Source organism: Melospiza melodia, chromosome 2 (assembly GCF_035770615.1).
Source record: "Melospiza melodia melodia isolate bMelMel2 chromosome 2, bMelMel2.pri, whole genome shotgun sequence".
In the NCBI taxonomy this organism is placed as follows: Eukaryota; Metazoa; Chordata; class Aves; order Passeriformes; family Passerellidae; genus Melospiza; species Melospiza melodia.
In genome coordinates, this window is record NC_086195.1 from 120,402,473 (window position 1) to 120,421,314 (window position 18,842).

Below are 18,842 nucleotides of genomic sequence, written 5' to 3' on the forward strand. Positions count from 1 at the left end.
GCCCTGACTTCATAAATTTTAGCTATCTGTCTAAAATAAATATAAGCCAGTCAAGCTGTAGGAATTCACATATTTGATGAGTAGTTATGCAGTATATTTGCAAAACTAAATGTTTTTTGAACTGTATCACAATGTGATATGGACTACACCTGTTACAGAGAATGTTTGCAATTCTTCTGCATAGCTGCTCTTGCCACATAAGGTGGAATGGCAGGTTGAATGGTAGAGTTGTGACCTGCAAGCCTGCTGTGTTGCTAAAAATAGTTACTATGTTATTTACATGCCTAAAATTCATTAGTAAATGCAGGGACTAAAGCAAGTGGTTTTTTGTTTGCACAATGAATGGTTGGTTTTGCTCTGGCTGGCTGATGTAATTACTTTATTTATTTCCATGTTTTGAATTGCAAAGCTTCATACCAAGAGCATAGTCATATATGTTTCACATGTTTGCATGAAAAGAAATTTAAAGAAAATATTCAGATTCTTACACAGCAAAATCTTCCATATGTAAGTCTTGCTTATCCCAGGCTTTTCAAATTCTGGGTCTCCATGTGATGAACATGAACATCTTGATGCTGATTCAGATTTACAAGTCTTTTATCTTAGAATTGTTAAGGTCAGCATTTTCTGGCTGCTCCTGTCACACATCTCCATTGACTTTCCCTTTCAATTCATATAACTTTTTTAAAACCTGTGTGATTTAGCACTAAATCACATAATTTGATTATTTAACAGTAACTTCTTTTATGTTCATGTGTTTTCTGACTTTTTATCAAGCAAAGGTATGACTGTCTTCATACAGCTTTCTGTGCTTTCATCTTTCCTTCTCTCTGCTTTTGAGGATGGGATTCTTTTCAATTTTGAAACCTTTATCTGTTTTTTAATATGACTGTAGCAAGACAATTTTTCTGAGACCAGATTGCAAGATAGATGCTGACTGTGTTCTTTGCTCCCTTTCCCTGTCTTCCTGCATTGCTCCATATAGCCAGGACAGACCTTCTGTTCTCAGGGTTGCCCTTTCTGAGGAAATGTCATGCTTTTGTCAGCACATGATATTCCCAGAAGCACACTGGATCTAGAATACACAGTGGGAAGGAAGGTCTCTTGGGTTAAACCAGTATGGTCCAAGCAGAGCTCACAATCCATCCCTACTATTGGGATACGCCGCACTGGAAAGAGTGGGGTTTGGAAAATGTGAGCTCCATACACAGGCACGTTTGCCAGACCCACATTTGCTGTGAGGCCAGAGGCTGAGGCAGGCAAAAGGTGTTACAGCACTGCTGGAACAAAGGGCTGGGCTCCAGCTGTGGGTGGACTCTTTGGCAGTTTGGTGTGCAGGGCTCTTCTAAAGGCTCTGTGTGGGCAGTGCTATTACTGGAAGCCTGTCTTTTCTAGCACTGCTCTTCTTACTCTAGCTAAACAGAAGCAGGAAAATCAGCATGCAAGGTTTGAAGCTGAAACTTGCACAAAGCAATATTTAACTTCACAAAGATGACCATCTACAACACCTTCTTTAACAGTTTTTGGCATTCTGGTCGTCTTCTTTCCAAAGTGTAGTATAACTGCTGTAGATGTGTCTCTTTATTCCACAAACATATCTATTGAAAGTTATTTTGCTATTAGTACTAAAAAAACTGTTTCCTGGGTTTCTATGAATATTAATGCTTTTATTTTTTTCTATTAAGAAAATTGCTTATGAACATTTTGGCACTTCTAAGTTCCTAATAGCCATTGTAAAACAGGCTGTTGTAGATTTCCATTTAATGAAATTAGCTATCTTGGAGCAATCATAGAATCATCAAGACTGAAAAGGAACTTCAAGGTCACAGAATCCAGCCTTTGGCCAATGACCACCTTATCTACTAGACCATTGCATTACATTCCACATCCAGGCATTTCTTGAACAATTCCAGGCAGGGATGGTGACTCCACTACCTCTGTGAACTGCCCATTCCAAAGTTTGACAGCCCTTTCAGTGAAGAAATTTTTTCTGATGTCCAACCTGAACTTCCCCTGGTACAGCTTGATGCCATTTTCCTCTTGTCCTGTCACTGGTTGCCTGGGAAAAGAGACCAGCCCTCACCTGGCTACAGCCTCCTTTCAGGTGGTTGTAGAGAGTGATTAGGTGACTTTTCGCCCTCCTTTTGTCCAGGCTGAACACCCCTAGCTCCCTCAGCTGGTCTTCCTAAGACTTGTGCTCCAAACTCTTCATTAGCTCCATTGCCCTATTCTGGACACACTCCAGCACTTCAATTACTTGCTTGCACTAAGTGGCCCAAAACTGGAGATGGGATTCAGGGTCCAAGGACAGGGAGATCACAGCCTCATCCTGCTGGCCACACTATTGCTGATCCAGGCCAGGTCACCATTGGCCTTCTGGCACTGCTGGCTCATGTTCAGCTGCTGTGACCAGCACCCCCAGGTCCTTTTCCACTGGGCAGCTTCCCAGCCTCTCTGCTCCAGCCTGTGGCACTGCACAGGGTTGTTGTAGCCCAAGTGCAGGACCTGACTCTTCACCCTGTTAAACTTCATGCTATTGGCCCTATCAATCCATCCTATCCAGATCCCTTTCTGCCCTCCAGCACCCCTGTCCAATGAGAGATTTGTTTGTAAAAATAATATAATAGTTATTGTATCCTAAGCAAAAACCATTCAGAAGCTTGTTATTTTGTGCTGCTATTTCCAGACAAGTATGAAACATTCATTTGTATTTCTAAAATTTAGGTAAACTTACAAGCAAAAATGATGCAGTTATGCAGATATTTTAAACTTCAGGCACATTTTGAATGTAAATGTAAACTTGAATGTAAGTGCTTTGTAGGTGAATTTTAAATTATTACATGCTTCAAATCTTTCAAAAATTCCATTAATGTTTAAACTTCTAATTTTTTCTATGGCAAGAGATTCCATTACATGGTATTTCTCCAGTATTTAGTTTAAGGTATTTGAGGAATGCAAATTACATTCTGTTTCATAGGAACTTTTGAACCAGTACACTCAATCCCTGTTTTTTACAGGTTTTAGACATTGCAAAATTACTACAGAAAATGCAGCCCAGTTCACCTTTGTCTTGGTTATACATGTTTCTTATGATACTCCACAATTTTGGCACCATTTAAATTACAAATGCAAAGTACTTACTATCTGGCTTTTTATTAGCTAAAGAACACATGGAAAGCCTAAAAGCAATTATTTTTCTGTAACTGCTACAAACTAATAAATGCTAATTTCTTTTTAAACAGAAAAGTGTGCTTGTGAAATTGTTGGACTTTAAGGAAGGAAGTTGAGTGTCTGTTTTAGGTGCCTCTCCTCCTCACTGAAGCATTGCTTGGGGAGGTTATACAAGGCCCACTGAGTGGGAAGTTTTCTTTCAGTCATAAGAATATGCCTGTGAAATGTTTACAACTTCAGCCACACCAGTGCAGTTTCATAGTTGGATGTGCAACAATAATGGATATTTTGAAATGTTTATGCAGGTCAGTCACTACAGCCTGAGCTACAGTAGTAACTGTGTGTGCTCATGGGCAGCAGTGAGCCAGGCCTTGAGTTTTGTAAGGGACCAGCTGCTCTTGACCAGATCCCTTTATAGGAACTTGAAGAGAGCTGTGCTCTTCATGAGTGTAGCATGAGCTAAGAATAGAGAGTGGTTTTATGTTACTTTGCTTGATGAACCCGTTTTAAAGCCTCAAGCCAAGAACTTTCGTTTTCAGCATACTAAATGAGCAGGGGAATGTAGAAAGAGATCAAGTTGTCACTTGTGGACAATACAGAGAGTATGCTACAAGTTCTTTTGCTGAATAATGTAGAAATAAGAAATGTGGGCTCTTGGCAATGGACAGTGATACTAATACCTGAAGTACACCAGTGGGAATGTGGTATGGAATGTCTGAAAATCGCACACTGACTTACTCAGAACTGCATTTTCTGTAAGTCTTTTTGTTGGTGAACCTCAGTAAGGGTAGCTCTTGTGGAAGGATTGGTAAATTCCCTTCTACCTTCTGAGGTCTGTATCCTCACTGAAATTTATTTTATTTATTTACCTAAATTTGTCTGAGGTAATGAAAAGTCTGAAAAGGTGAAAAGTCTGTGGAGTAGCTGCCAGGGAAAGGGGAAGGATCCAGCTGGATCCCTGTAAGTCTATGGGGACTTAAGGAATTCTTACAAGAATACTCAGAGATGGCTGATGTCATCACAAGGCCTCTCTCAAGGATTTTTCGGTGATCTTGGGAATCTGGAGACTTCTTAGTCAGCTGGAGACTGGCCAGTGTTGGCCCAATATTCAAGAAGGGCAGGAAGAATGACCCTCCAAACTACAGGACTGTCACTCTCACATCAGTGCCTGGTAAAATTATGGAGAAGATTATTCTGGGAGTTACTGAAAAACACCTGAAGAACACCACAGACATCAGTCATAGCCACCGCTGGTTCATATCAAACCTAATTTCTTTTTATGATAAGGTGACCCATCTAGTTGAGCAAGGGAAGCCAGTTGATATTGTCTTTTTGGATTTCCATAAAGCTTTCAATACTGTCATTTTACAGTATCCTTCTGGATACAATGTCCAGAACACAGCTGGATAAATACATCATGTGAGGGGTGAGCAGCTGGCTCACAGGTCAGGCACACAGGGTTTCAGTAAATGGGGTGACATCAGACTGGTGACCTGTCACTAGTGGAGTTCCACAGAGCTCCATCCTTGCCCCTCCTCAACATCTTCATCAGTGACTTGCAGGTAGGTCTCCAAGGTATACAGAGCAGGTTTGCCAGTGATACTAAATTGGGAGGGGCTGTTGACTCCCTGGAAGGCAGCCAGGTTGTGCAGAGAGACCTCATCAAATTAGAGGGTTGGGCAACCACCAACCACATGAAGTTCAGCAAATACAAGTGCTCCTGGGACCTGCATCACAGAAAGGCCCCTGGGGACCCTGGTCAATGGCAAGTTGAACATGAGCCAGCAGTGCCCTGGCAGCCAGGATGGCCAGCCATGCCCTGGGGGGCATCAGGCACAGCATGGCCAGCTGGGCAAGGGAGGGGATTGTCCCACTCTGCTCTGCCCTGGGACAGCCTCACCTTGAATATTGTGTGCAGTTTTGGATATTGCAATATGAGGAAGATACAAAGCTGTTAGAGAGCATCTTAAGGATGGCTACAAAGATGAAGCACCTTGAGGAGAAGCCATATGAGGAGTGGCTGAGTTCACTTGGGCCAGTCAGCCTGGAGAGGGACACTGATGGGAGACCTCATCATGGTCTACAGCTTCCTGGTGAGGGGAAGCAGGGAGCAGACACTGATCTCTTCTCTGTGGTGACAGGATTTGAGGGAATGGCATGAAACTGTGTCAGGGAAGATTTAGGTTGGATATTAGGAAAAAGTTCTTCACTCAGAGAGTGGTTGGGCACTGGAACAGGCTCCTCAAGGAAGTGGTCAAAGTGCCAGGCCTAAGATCAAGAATTGTTTGTTAGGCACATGGTGTTATTCTTGGTGATGATGCTATGCAGGGCCAGAAATTGTGGGTCACTTCCAACTAAGGAAATTCTATGGAATTCTAACACTGCTGTATTCTAGTACTGTTGTACACCATATTGTTCGCTTCCATACTTGATTTAAAAAAGAAAAATTAAAAATACAACCTTCTGTCTCTAATAGACTTTCAGATAACTTGAGTCAGTGAGTTGCCAGCCACAAGTTAAAATAAAAGTGTTTGTACAAACAGACTTATTGTAGGCATGACAAAGTTTGAGAAGTGATCAGTAGCTAAAAACCAAAAGCAAAAAAAATGTTGAGTCCTTCAGAAGTTAACTGTTAGAGACAAGTCTAAGCTTAACTTTATTTACTGGCATCTCAGACATAACCTGGTTAAAGTGAAGTGTTGTTTAACATGATAAAATGTGTTGTTAATGTATCAGTGTTTATACATTGATATAACTTTATTCAAACTAGATATGTGAGCTGGAAAGGTGTGCATGTTGGTTGCCACATCTCAGGTGTAAAAATTGAGCTTTTTCATATATAAATACTTAACCTGCTTGCAAATTACAATATTTCACACTCTAAATCTGGAGGTCTGGAATGATTGAAGGTCAGGAATGATCAAAGCACGAAATTTTGCATTCAGAACTAGTTGTCTCTGAAATAATTTATTGTTCCAAGTTGTACTAAAACACTGTTGCTTTGAGGGGATTTGGGTGGTTTTTCTTAAAGCCTCTATACTAATGGCTGAAGTATGAAAGACAAGATTAAAAAACCCACTTATTTTTAGTTGTACATGGAGAGAGGCAGATTTTCATAAGTCTGGATATAAAAATGTGAGACCAGAACACTTCCCTTAGATTAGGGTATAGCTATTCCCTGTAACACAGTAATGGTTTTAATGACATTGCTCATGCTGCTTTTTCTTTCCACATCCATGTCAAAGTGCCATGGAAGCCTTTCACCTCAGTTGGTTTTTTGTTTGCTTTCTGTTCCCTGGAACAAAAACATTCCAGGCAATGAAAGCTCAGGTAGACATCAAAGTAATTGTTTTCCTTGTAAGATGTATTTTCTTCTCTGGGATTATGAGATCTTGAAGAGTGAAGAGAAAGAAGCAGAGGTTTTATTGCTGAGTAATCAGTAGTCACTGTCAGAACATTTTCCCTTTTGAAGTAACTGCATTGAAACTGCTATTTAACCAGCCATTATTAACAGCAAGGTGCAGTAAATGCTGAGTAGTGCCAGTGGGTCTAGCACTTCAGTTCTGTAGTACTTGTTCTATGCAGAATCTGTACATACATTGACATCAGGAAATGCAATTTTAAGTTAATATCACAATTTCTGCTCCTCTAATCTTAGTAGTACTGTATCAGTGAAGTTCCATAAAAAGCCTGTATGTAAAACCTAGTCAGAATGTTTGAAATCTTTCATAGTTGGTAGTTTTCATTAATAACTTATTATTTTAAATGCAGTCAAAGTTTAGGGGTTTCTTTCTGAAATGTGGTCAAACATGGTGCTCTTGATGCTGCATGCAGCTGCTTCTGTCCTGGTTACCTGCAGCTTTCCAGTAATTTCTTTACTATTTGCATGTTTCTGTAGAAGTCTGTGGCCTTATTAATAAGGCAGTTACATTTTCTCTTGTGCATATATATAGTACTGAGCCCTGGACTTGTACAGCAATACAGCTATGATTTTTCAGAATACATACTTGACACTATAATGGCAGGAGAAACAGAAGGATTTGGCAGATAGCACTTTTTGGGATTGTTTTTTTGTTTTATTTGGACAACCATATAATTTATTTAAGCTGAGGATGAATATATCCAGCCTTGAGGTTATCTGTAATTGTGTTTTTAGCATCAGTTTAATTAATCAAGGAATATTTTTTGTTCAGATTTAAATAGACTAAAAATGATAATTTAGTCATCTGGAATCTTGTTAAAATGGGTAAAATAGTATTGATTTTATTGCTGAATAAATGTCTGAATTGTTTGTGTTTCATGCCTCTTTCATCTGTCAGTGGCAGCCATGCCTCAGTACTATATATTAGATTCAACACCTGTACAACTTTCAGTTTTGTTTCAGTTGCAGCCTTGTTTTGCATCCAAATTGCTCTCTTTTTTAGCAACAGTCGAGATTGTTCAGAACTGTACAAGATTGTCTCCACTGTAGCACTACATGTAAAGCTGAAAACTGCATAAACAGGATTTATCTTTTACTTACATAGAACCCAAAAATTAAATTGCGCATTAAATATATTTGCATTTTTCAAGATGAGAATCCTGCATTTAAAAAAATCTTCTACTGTGTTCTCTCTGACAGAAATCTTGTGTTTCAGTGCCTGACTAATCTCTGCCTTGCTGATGCTATTGAATGAGCTTTGTATGTGAAAGCTCCACTAATCCTTGTACTTACTGTTTGAATGTTTGCTACAGGAAGCGAGCAGCTGCAAAGCATCTAATAGAGCGCTACTACCACCAGTTAACCGAGGGCTGTGGAAATGAAGCCTGCACGAATGAATTTTGTGCTTCCTGTCCAACTTTTCTCCGAATGGATAACAATGCAGCAGCCATTAAGGCCCTCGAGCTTTATAAGATTAATGCAAAACTCTGTGATCCTCATCCCTCCAAGAAAGGAACGAGCTCAGCTTACCTAGAAAACAATTCCAAAGGTGCCCATAACAATTCCTGCACTGACAGAAAAATGAACAAGAAGGAAATGCAAGGCCCGAGAGATGACTTTAAAGGTAAGATGTTTAAAATTTTCATAAAATAAAACACATTTCATATGCACAAGTACAAGCCAACAGAATTCATTCTGGTGGTGTTCTGCTGACTTTAGTAAAATAGAATATTAGACAATTGAGTATTTTCCTATGGATTCAGAAAAATGCATGGATTAAGGCTGAACACTGATTCCCAATCTAGATCTTGACTACATCTTTGTTAAAATAAGCATGCATTTGTTGTCTTACAAGAATAGTGATTTTTGCAAATATGGAAAATTTTTAAGTGCTGTTTTATGACTCTTTTAGTTTTGCTAGTTTCATAGCTGTTCTGCAGTTAATAAATTATAAAAGTTGTGCTTGAACTAATTTCAGGTCCTATGTTGAGAAACTTAACAGATCAAATAAATAATGCAGTAAGTGATAGGCAGTACATTCACCAAGCTAAAAAATGTTTGAGAACAGTTATTATTAAGCCAGTGTAAAATGAAATACTGTTCTGTGCATATGTTTTCTAACTTCTGTTTAGCTTTTCAAGCAATCTGTAATAGTAAATACATACTAATAGAATAATGTTAGTTGTCACCTTAACCCATGATGCAAACACGTCCACAAACCAGGCCAAATGGTTTTTAAAGCCATTAACCTTTGAGCAGACCACCTTTAAGTGTTTTGCCAAAAAGTGATATGAACACAAGTCCAGATTCATTTATTTTAGCTAAAGGTGAATTTTTTTACTAATGTACAGCAAGGATTTAAAAAACCCTATAGAATTAGCAATGAAACATAGTACTGTGTTATAAGCAACCCAAGATATTCCAGCACCAGTTTCTTCTTTATCTGATGCAAGGATAAATTTATACCCAAATTACTTATGATCTGAATAAGCAGAGAGGCAAACATTAGGAAGGGGAAAGGGAAGGAAATGTAGCATTAGATGAGCAAGAGGCACATTAAGTCTGTTTTGTGTTTTTCCTCTTGTTTTTTTTTGTATTATTAATGGAGCTTTTCAGATACAGAATTTTCCTTATTCTATCTAACCATCCCCTCTCCCCAAGGCAGGTACCTAAGAGTCTTCTGAACCTAGCTCCAGAGACAGTCTGTTGGCTACAGCAGTGACTCAGACTTCCTCTCTTGGAGCATCCCAAGTATTGACATTCCTTTGTAGCTGTATAGACAGAGAGCTTTTAATGCATTCTTAAAGCTCATCTGAGGCTTAGTTACCTTTGGAATTGGGTGATGTCTAAGGAATCTAGCACTCTGAATTTTTTTAAGGTCTGCTACAACAGTTGCTGGAAAATCTGCAGCAAAGTTTAGCAAAGCCGAGGAAAAGGATGTGTAGCTTGCTTTTATGCTTGACATAGGATTAAAAGTTCTTAAGAAATTGAAAGAAATATGCTTCAGAAATAATTAAATTACTTTTCTGGAGTTCTTGAACTACTAAAACCTTTAAAAGAGTGAATGAGGAAATTCCTGTTGAAGTATGGAAATCTGAAATTTATAATATTGTTGAATTGTCAGTGTGTGCTGATAATTTTTATGCTGTGAATAATGTCTGTGGTCCAGAGTCAATAAACTTGAGACTCTGGTCCTCATTTTTAGGAGCCATGTCATGGAATATCATCTGTATCAGCAGGTAAATTTGTCTTAACACAAGAAAATTAAGACTTCTTTTAAGACAAGTTTTGCTTCCTGAGCATGCACTGCAGCAGATGAAAATAGATATTGTGCTGAGCTTGAATCCTTTCACAACGTTTTCAGTAGAGCTGTTTTTTTAACAGGACAGATAGTAGTTTTGAGATTTGTCAGTGTCTTCAGATTGGAAGTCAGTCTAAGCTGAAGACATAAGCCCAACCTTTCCTGTGTTACATGTGCTCTGAGAGTGGCTTGGGGTTCTGTGAAAGTCAATAGGTTGTCTGTCTTTGTATCATCTAATTTGTATTTTTAATTTAATGACTTCTTGGAATGAGTATCAGTGTAGGTAATCACATTTCAAAATATTTTGATGTACAGCATGTTTATTAAACGTTTCTATTAAAATGATACACTTCTTTCTGCAGAGGTAGGTAGTTCTAGCAGGGTCGGTGAATACAATTTTGAGATGTTTTCTCTAGAGATGCTATTAAACTGATTCTGTTTTAGTTCTAAATTATGTGTCAGTTCAGAAGAATCTGCTTAAACTAGAATATCTTTTTAGGATGTGATCATGTTTACAGTAATTCTACTGTAAATCATCACCTGATGTGAAAGCATCTGTGGGTTCTGTTTGAGAAGTAACATAGAAAGCTATAAATAATGTTTTCTTTCTTTTTTCTAAAGAGAAAGGAGGATTTCAAATAACAAATGGACTCTTCGAATGACTTATTTTGTATCAGGAGTTTGGGGAGAGGGAGAACAGACAGGTATTTGGAGCAGATGATGTGTGTAAACCATCTTGTTCCTCTGAATAACATGTTGATTAGTATACCCAAGTTGCTTTTCTTAGTGAGGCCTAATGTACAAAGACATAATCTACATGCCACGCTGTATGTGTAATTTAGAAGGCAGCCTAAATTTCAGAGCATATATTGAGGGGTTTGGGAGGGTTTTCAGGCATCAATTTAGTCTAAAAACAGTTGCAGAAAGCATTAAAAAGAGAAATAAGAAATCGTATATTCCCATTAACGTACAACAAAACAAGTGATTAAGTTTTCTTCGGGGTCTGCTTTGAAAAAAGAGGTTGATACAGTCTAGTTTGTTTAGTTTAATGACTTACACATTAACTATGCAGATTTACCAGAAGACTGTATTGTCACAGCCTTATTCATTAAGGCTTTTAAAGTTTAAACCTCTTACTGATTGCACTTGTTTAGACAATACAGTACTGTTAACTACCTAATGTAGTTAATTGGCTGCAAAACAGTTTCACTATTGTGCACATTCTGATTGACATCCATGAATAAAATATTTTACTAAGTCAGTGAATGAAGTAATGATTTTTCATGCTAATGAAATTAGAAAGTATCTGTCTTGAATTTATTCAGTACTGACACTGTTTTTGCAGTTTTAGTGATGATATGACACACAGGTTTCTTAGATAGGGCAAACCAGAAGTATATTATCTTTTTAATTTTTATATTAGTAAAACTAATATCTTTATCTTTTTATAGATGTGACCTTCCTAACAGAAGACAAGATATATGAAATTCTTGAACTATGTCGAGAAAAAGAGGATTATTCCCCTTTAATCCGGGTGATTGGGAGAGTGTTTTCTAGTGCTGAAGCACTGGTGCAGAGTTTCCGAAAAACCAAGCAGCACACCAAGGAGGAGCTCAAGTCTCTTCAAGGAAAGGATGAAGACAAAGATGAAGATGAAAAGGAAAAAGCTGCCTGTTCGGCTGCTGCTATGGAAGAGGATTCTGGTGCATCATCATCTTCATCATCAAGAATAGGTGATAGCACACAGGGAGATAATAACCTCCAAAAACTAGGCCCAGATGAAGTGTCTGTAGATATTGAAGCAGTCAGGCGGGTCTATGATAGGTTACTTTCTAATGAAAAAATAGAAACTGCCTTTTTAAATGCACTTGTGTACTTGTCACCTAATGTGGAATGTGACTTGACTTACCATAATGTGTACTCTCGGGATCCTAACTATCTGAATTTGTTTATTATCGTTATGGAGAATGGCAATCTTCATAGCCCAGAATATCTGGAAATGGCTCTACCATTGTTTTGCAAAGCAATGAGCAAACTGCCCCTTGCAGCTCAAGCAAAACTGGTCAGATTGTGGTCTAAGTACAGAGCAGATCAAATTCGGAGAATGATGGAAACATTTCAGCAGCTTATTACGTACAAAGTCATAAGCAACGAGTTCAATAGTCGTAACCTAGTGAATGATGATGATGCTGTTGTTGCTGCTTCGAAGTGCTTGAAAATGGTTTACTATGCAAATGTAGTAGGAGGGGATGTGGATACAGATCATAACGAAGAGGAGGATGAAGAACCCATCCCAGAATCAAGTGAACTAACTCTTCAAGAGCTGTTGGGTGAGGAAAGAAGAAATAAAAAAGGTCCTCGAGTAGACCCCCTGGAAACTGAACTTGGTGTTAAAACTATAGATTGCAGAAAACCACTTATCCCTTTTGAAGAATTTATTAATGAACCACTGAATGATGTTCTAGAAATGGACAAAGACTACACTTTCTTCAAAGTAGAAACAGAGAATAAATTCTCATTTATGACCTGTCCCTTCATATTGAATGCTGTTACCAAGAACCTGGGATTGTATTATGACAATAGGATCCGGATGTACAGTGAGAGACGCATAACTGTGCTCTATAGCTTGGTTCAGGGGCAGCAGCTCAACCCCTACCTGCGGCTCAAGGTGCGGCGCGACCACATCATCGACGACGCGCTCGTCCGGGTAAGTCAGCAGCAGCGGGGCTTCTTGGCTCTGACCGTGCAAACTGCGTGGCCTTGGAGGCACTGGAAAGGACTCTGTGTGAGTCACATAGACTAGATTTCCTCCAGAAGAATCTCAGATAGCTTTATTGTTTGAATTCTAAGCATGGTGCTGGAGATTTTTATATTCATCAGAACTGCTTCTGCAGATTTAGATGTCGTAAAGTATCAAATAGCTCTTATTCCCCATTATCAGATCCGGCACAGATCTTGATGGTGAGAGTAAGCAGCTTCTGTTTCCTTGTCCTCTGCACTGTCCTGAATGGTCTTCTGATGGTAGGGATTTTCAGGTGGAAGTTAAAATTAAAACATTTGAGTTGTGTACTCTTCTTGTGGACATAAAAAGTCCTAGAAATAAAGCATTATTTTAACTTGGTGCAAATACTGATATGACTGACGAAGGTAGAAAGACCTGTTAATACCAAAGAAGTGTGAGAGCAGCCTGTTTCTGAATCTGCTGACTTCTTCAATTAAAACTTAATGCCATTTGTTTATGCATTTTTTGAAGAGGGGAATCATACAGGATACAAACTTTTACAGTAAATAGGTCCATATAGGAACCTTAATATGTTCTTTATTTTAGAACCCTTCCTTTTTTTTTTTTTTTTTGTTAAAGCTGGTAATTTTCAAAAACTCGTTTTCCTGTGTTTTGTTATAAAAACACAGGAAATTTTTAACTTTACCAACAGCTTTAAAACTTGTTACTGAAGACCTAGAGAGGTGTTTAGAGAGAGTTTGGGGAAATTACCTCATTTTGCCTCTCAGCCCAGCTGTTACTTGTACTTAAATTGAATGAGTGTAACTGCCAGTGAAAGTCAATTGTGAGAACCCTAAATGACCTGCTACCTTGATTTTTCTGTATGCCTAGGAATTTCCACCTGAGTTAGCTGCTTCATGGGAATTGCTGATATTATGATTTGTCAGGGAAAACATTTGTCTTCAGTACCAAAAGAAAAAATGAAATTGCAGTGTAGAAGTGGCTTCTGTCTGTAAACTCAACTTTATATTAGGCAAATAAATATAAAAATACTGTGTACCAGTTTTTTTTATAAGAATACTCTCTGTAGTTTCTCTACCTATCAGACTTACAGTTCTGTCCAGTTATATTTTGTCATATTACTGCAATGGAGTTTATTCCTTGGATGTTCAGCTTTGGACGCATAAATTCTGGAAAAAAGGGAGGGATAATTCATTCTATTTAGGAAATGAAGAGGTAAAAAATCATAAAAGCTAGTTTTAGTATGTTCTTTTCACTGTCAATTTAAGCAGAGCAAGAGCAAACCTTCCTCTTTATCTGATAATAAGAAAGAAAATCCATAAATATGAGAAAAGGCATTCTTTTACATACTGCTTGTTGTAGAAGTGGAAATCTTTGAGGACAAAAAATATGTTTAGGTTAAAAAGTTTGTGGGCAACATCAAGTTGCAGCAAGGCCTCAGCAGTCACTGCTGTGCACATTCTTGGCCTGTAGGAAGTTCAGAAAATTTAAATTAGATTAAGCTCAAACATACTAATCTAAATTATGATGCACTTGCAGCAGCTCTTGCTCAGCCTAGCAGCCTGAGTTACATGCCTGGGCAGTTGCCATGGATCCTCCTATGGCTGTTAATTTAAGCTGTCAGAGCATGCTAAATTATGGTGACCTGACTGTCAGAGCCACAAGGAAAGGAAGGATTTTAAACCGTTTATTTGGGGACAGAAAATAAAGGGAAAAGATAAAATTGTTCTAAATTCAGGTAGTCTGAACTAAACTGTAGTGGTAGCCAAAAAGACCAAGTGCAGCCCAGGCATTTCTCAGAAGTGGAAAATGGGTTATATTCAGTAAAATGGAGATGAAGCACAGAGGTGACATCCAGAGTGGAGGAAGAGAGTATGTGCTGTTTCAGAGATGTTACAAGGTAGCTGTTGTGGGATGATGTGGAAGTAGGGAAAATTTTATTGTATTGTATGAAGTGGGTACAGAATCCACCTTTTAACTACTGATATGTTTTAACTGATGATACAAAGTATTGTAGCTCAGTGAATATATTTTAAATATTCCCCAGGAAGTGTTAGTGAATGGAATGCTCTAATATTGCTGTTTGCCACAGTGTGCCTATTCTCTTTCATTTGTTTCTTCTCATTTTAATATCCATTTTAATATCAGAAAAGATGCAGTAGAAATACATTTTGGAAAGCTCAGAGTCTCTTCAAAGAAAATGTGAAATCCTTTAAGGGTAAAAACAATGATGGAGTTGAATGAGAAATACTGGTTTTTACAACTGGTAGCCCCTAGTTTTATTATCAGGAAGCAGCCTTAATATAAGCAAAACGACATTTTGTTTTCCCCACTGTGTACCTCAAAAGGGTGGGTGTTTTTGCCCAGGACTTGTAACTCTTCATGAAGGAAAGATCCATCAAAAGCTAATGGACTTTATGGGCATTTTGGTGTGAGCCACACACAAACGTCAGGAAATCTCTAAGCTGCAAATGTGCTGGTAGCTGGGAAGTTATTCCCGGGGAGATACTGCTCCACACTGTTGTCTTTTGTCAGAAAGTGCCAATCTGCTCAAGAATTCCACACTGTTGTTACTGGGAGTCTTTGCAATTGGTTCAGAAGTGATTTTAGTAAATTTCACAATTACTTCCTAATTGGTCTGAAATAGCTCTGGAGGAGGCTCTTCAGTCTTATGACCTAAGCCTTAGAACAGTTTGCTCTGGCTCTGATGGGAATCTGAGATGGGTACCATGGGCTTCTGTAGCAGTACTGACAGCATCAAATCTAAGTGAAAGCTGCACTGGATCACTTTGCATCAGGGTTGGCTGCTGTTTTGGGTGTACAGTATTGAACTTAGGAAGAGTCTCACTGAAAAATACCAGAAAGATCTTTCAAAGACAATAATATTCATTTGTGAAAGTATATCTGTTCAGTGACAAAATGTTTAAGAACATGCTTAACATACAGGTAATTAATTATGAGTACCAACATATTTACCCTCTAATTTAATATGTTTTGAACTTCAAAGGTTTGAATATTTACAGACTTGTAACTACTAGTTATGTCACTGGACCTGTGTCTTGACAGAAAAGTCAGTGAAACTTTTTTGAGTATCTGTGGAATAACTGCTAACTTCCTGATGAATGCATTTTCAAAAATATTGATGAAAATGAGGTTGAGATAGTTTTATTCATATTTTCCTTATTGATGTTGAATATTTTTCAAACAAATACTTTGATCAGCCTTTGCAATTTCTTGCAAACACACTAAATACTGGCTTTCTGCTGATCAGTTGAGCTGATAAAGTCATTACCAAGCTATTTTTCTCCTATCAATACTTAATATTTTAGCTTGTAGAATTCAATATGTATATATTCTCACTTCTTGGAGTTCAGTAAGGCAAATATGAACACTGGTAAGTGATTTTTTTGTTACTGTTAACAACATAGGACTTTTTTCCTTCTACTAAGTACTTGAAGCAATACTTTTTAAATACCTTGAAGGCATTATCTTGTTTAAAGTTGCTTGTTGAGAGAATCTTAGTTCCCTAAAACACATACATCTAAGGAAAAAATTTATTTACAAATTTCTTGTTCAATTTCTTTGCATATATGAAACTTGCCTCAGAAACTTATTTTTTCTTTTTTATTGGAAATGATTTAATGAAACCTCTTTCTTTGTAGTGTATACTTATTGTATATTTACTTACATGTATGTTAGTCTGAAAAGTCACCTGGGGACAGGGGTGGAATGTTAGAATTTGTAACACTTTAGTCCCCACTTTTTTTAAGGAAGTCTGGTATTTGGGACTTGGTAGCTCAGTTTGCAGTTCCTGAAGGTAGTTAGCATGCTTTTTACTGTCTAGCAGATTTAATAGGTTAGCTGCACTGCTGAGTCACCTTGTGGTAGTAATGAAAGGAAGTACCTCCTTAAATCCTCTCTTCTGCCTTTTCATTCCCCAAGAACTATTCCTTTTGCCCTTTTCTTCAGAGTTTACTCTTCCCCCACCCCCATGGCCCAGGTTAAATGTGGCATTCTTCTCAGGTAGCAGTAATTTAAAGGGTGTGAGTTATGACACACAACTTCTGCAAGTGAAAACGTGGTGGATTCCTTCAGCAGAATCAGGCTTGTACTTGGCTTGCAAATTAGAAGCTCTGACAAATTGCACATGGAATATAGACAGCTAGTGGGCAGCAACCCTCTCCTGCTTGAAAATGTCTCTGCTGAGTGATTTGATGACCAAAACTCTTCTGTGACACCTGAACCCAGTGGGCAGATTCTCTCCTGTATTAGCAGCAAAGTACTTCAGGAGATTTGACGTTTCAGACCACGTTGAAGTTTGTGTGTTCAGATGAAAATGTCAGCCCTGGTATGAGCTGGTTGGGCGCAGAGCATGTGGCTGTTGATGTGTGCAGACGCCAAATGCATGAACTGTGAAAAAAAACCAGCTGGAGCAAAGGCTGCTTTGTCCCTGTAACTATTACTTTCCATGCTGCTTTTTGGAAAAATGTGTTGACCAACTTATGTCATAATGTGTCACTGGTACTTTCAAGCTTAAATTAGCTGTGTTCTGTCATTTTTCTGTCTAGTGTGGCAAGCATTTCTGTCTCTGTCTTAAAGAGAACCTTTATGTTATGATAGATCTTAAGGTGGCTTGTGATCATTTTTAACTGAATAGAAATTAGTTCCATTGCTGTCAGTTTTAAGCAGATTGCCAAATACTGCACACAGGTGTTACATTAAGATTTTAAATTTCATATTTCTGTCATTCCTGTCTTTCAGGAAAGCAGTGTTATTCTGTAAACAAAGTAAAATCACCCAGTGTCTTAAGTTGTGGGACATTGTTGTGTTTCAGCAAACAAAAATACCGATACTCTTTATAACGTCATCTCTCAGCTTTCAGCTTTTCAGGTCATACATTCTTCTGCTGCTTTTGACATTTTTAGGAATTTTAGGCAGTCCCTGCTTTTTAGGAAGTCCCTGGAAAATGTAGTGATTATTTCAATGACGTAGCCAATCAAACCATCATGACAGAAAACAACTTCTAAAACTTCAGTAATTCACACAGATGATTGTGTTTCCCTCACAGCATCTATGTTGACAAGGTTGAGATAGTTATGATTATTAAAACCAAACAAAGGAAGGCCCCAAAACATCTAAGAACCAGAGAGCAAAAATTGAAGTTCATAATTCCCTCCTATAGAAAGATGGCTGCAGTTCTGCTTGAATTCAGTGCCTCCTTACAGTTGTGTTTGCTGCTGTTGCCCACTGCATTCAGTTTTTATTGTGAAGCATCAGTGTTGACACAGATACTCAAAGGAGCAGCTAAACCCACAACTTTGAGTTGAGCAGCTTTAGCAGCATTTTCCTGCTTATAGAACCTACTTCAAGGAGCATCAGGCTTTGCTCAAAATACTGGATTTTTGATAATCCTTTATCTGACTCCCTTGCAGACATCCAGTGCGCTGTTTTAATCTGCCTAGCTAGCATTGCTCAACTAAAACTGTTTCCTTCCTCTTTTTATAGGCTGTTTTTGTCAGCCAAGAAATAATTTTGAAATTTCTTTAACTGCTGTATATGTATAATTATGAACACCTTCCTTAGTGTAATTTCCATGACACGATAGAGCCTTCACACTATGACATAGTTTTGCTGTCCCAGAAGAAATGCAGAGACAGCATATGCTTTCTCAGAACTCATGAAAATTCATAAATCATGCAATATATTAAATTACTGGTGGTAAAGACTACAAAGCCAACAAAGTCTTGGCTGGGGAGGAAAAAACCACAGCTTTATTGCTGTTGGTTGTAAGTGGAAGGGATCCAAATAAGAGAATTTCTGTCTGTCCAGCTTGAACATTTAACCTGTATTTACAGTTTTAAAATAAATGCTGGTTCTCTGTTTTTCAAAAGTTGCAAGTTTTACTTGGAATGTGGATTGAGCTCCATTGTTGCCTTAGGAAAAGAAATTTTTGTACAAATGGCTCAGGTGGTACATAACTAAGTTTTTCTGAAAATGTTGTGGTTTGCTGATTGAAATATAGATTAATCTCACTTGCTGTCATTATTGGGGTCTTCATAGCTTGCCTTTGTGGTTTTTTAACTGAGATGTATATGCTATGAAGGTACACTCCCTCTTTCCAAATTTAGTTGTCAATACCAGGTAGCGGAATTTTTTCTTCACATACTCCTTTTGCATGGGGTGCTTCAAAGTCTTCAAGCCCATTA

General features: G+C 38.1%; 1 protein-coding gene across 4 annotated transcripts in view; it reads left to right on the forward strand.

The window, feature by feature from the left end:
- Window positions 1–18,842, forward strand: part of UBE3A (ubiquitin protein ligase E3A) — a 53,146-nt gene that overhangs the window by 22,994 nt on the left and 11,310 nt on the right. For all 4 annotated transcript variants that reach the window (XM_063149737.1, XM_063149735.1, XM_063149739.1 and 1 more), the window contains 2 exons: window positions 7,906–8,216; window positions 11,345–12,600. In XM_063149737.1, the coding sequence (XP_063005807.1) occupies window positions 7,906–8,216; window positions 11,345–12,600 (1,567 nt within the window). The remainder of the gene's footprint in view (window positions 1–7,905; window positions 8,217–11,344; window positions 12,601–18,842) is intronic.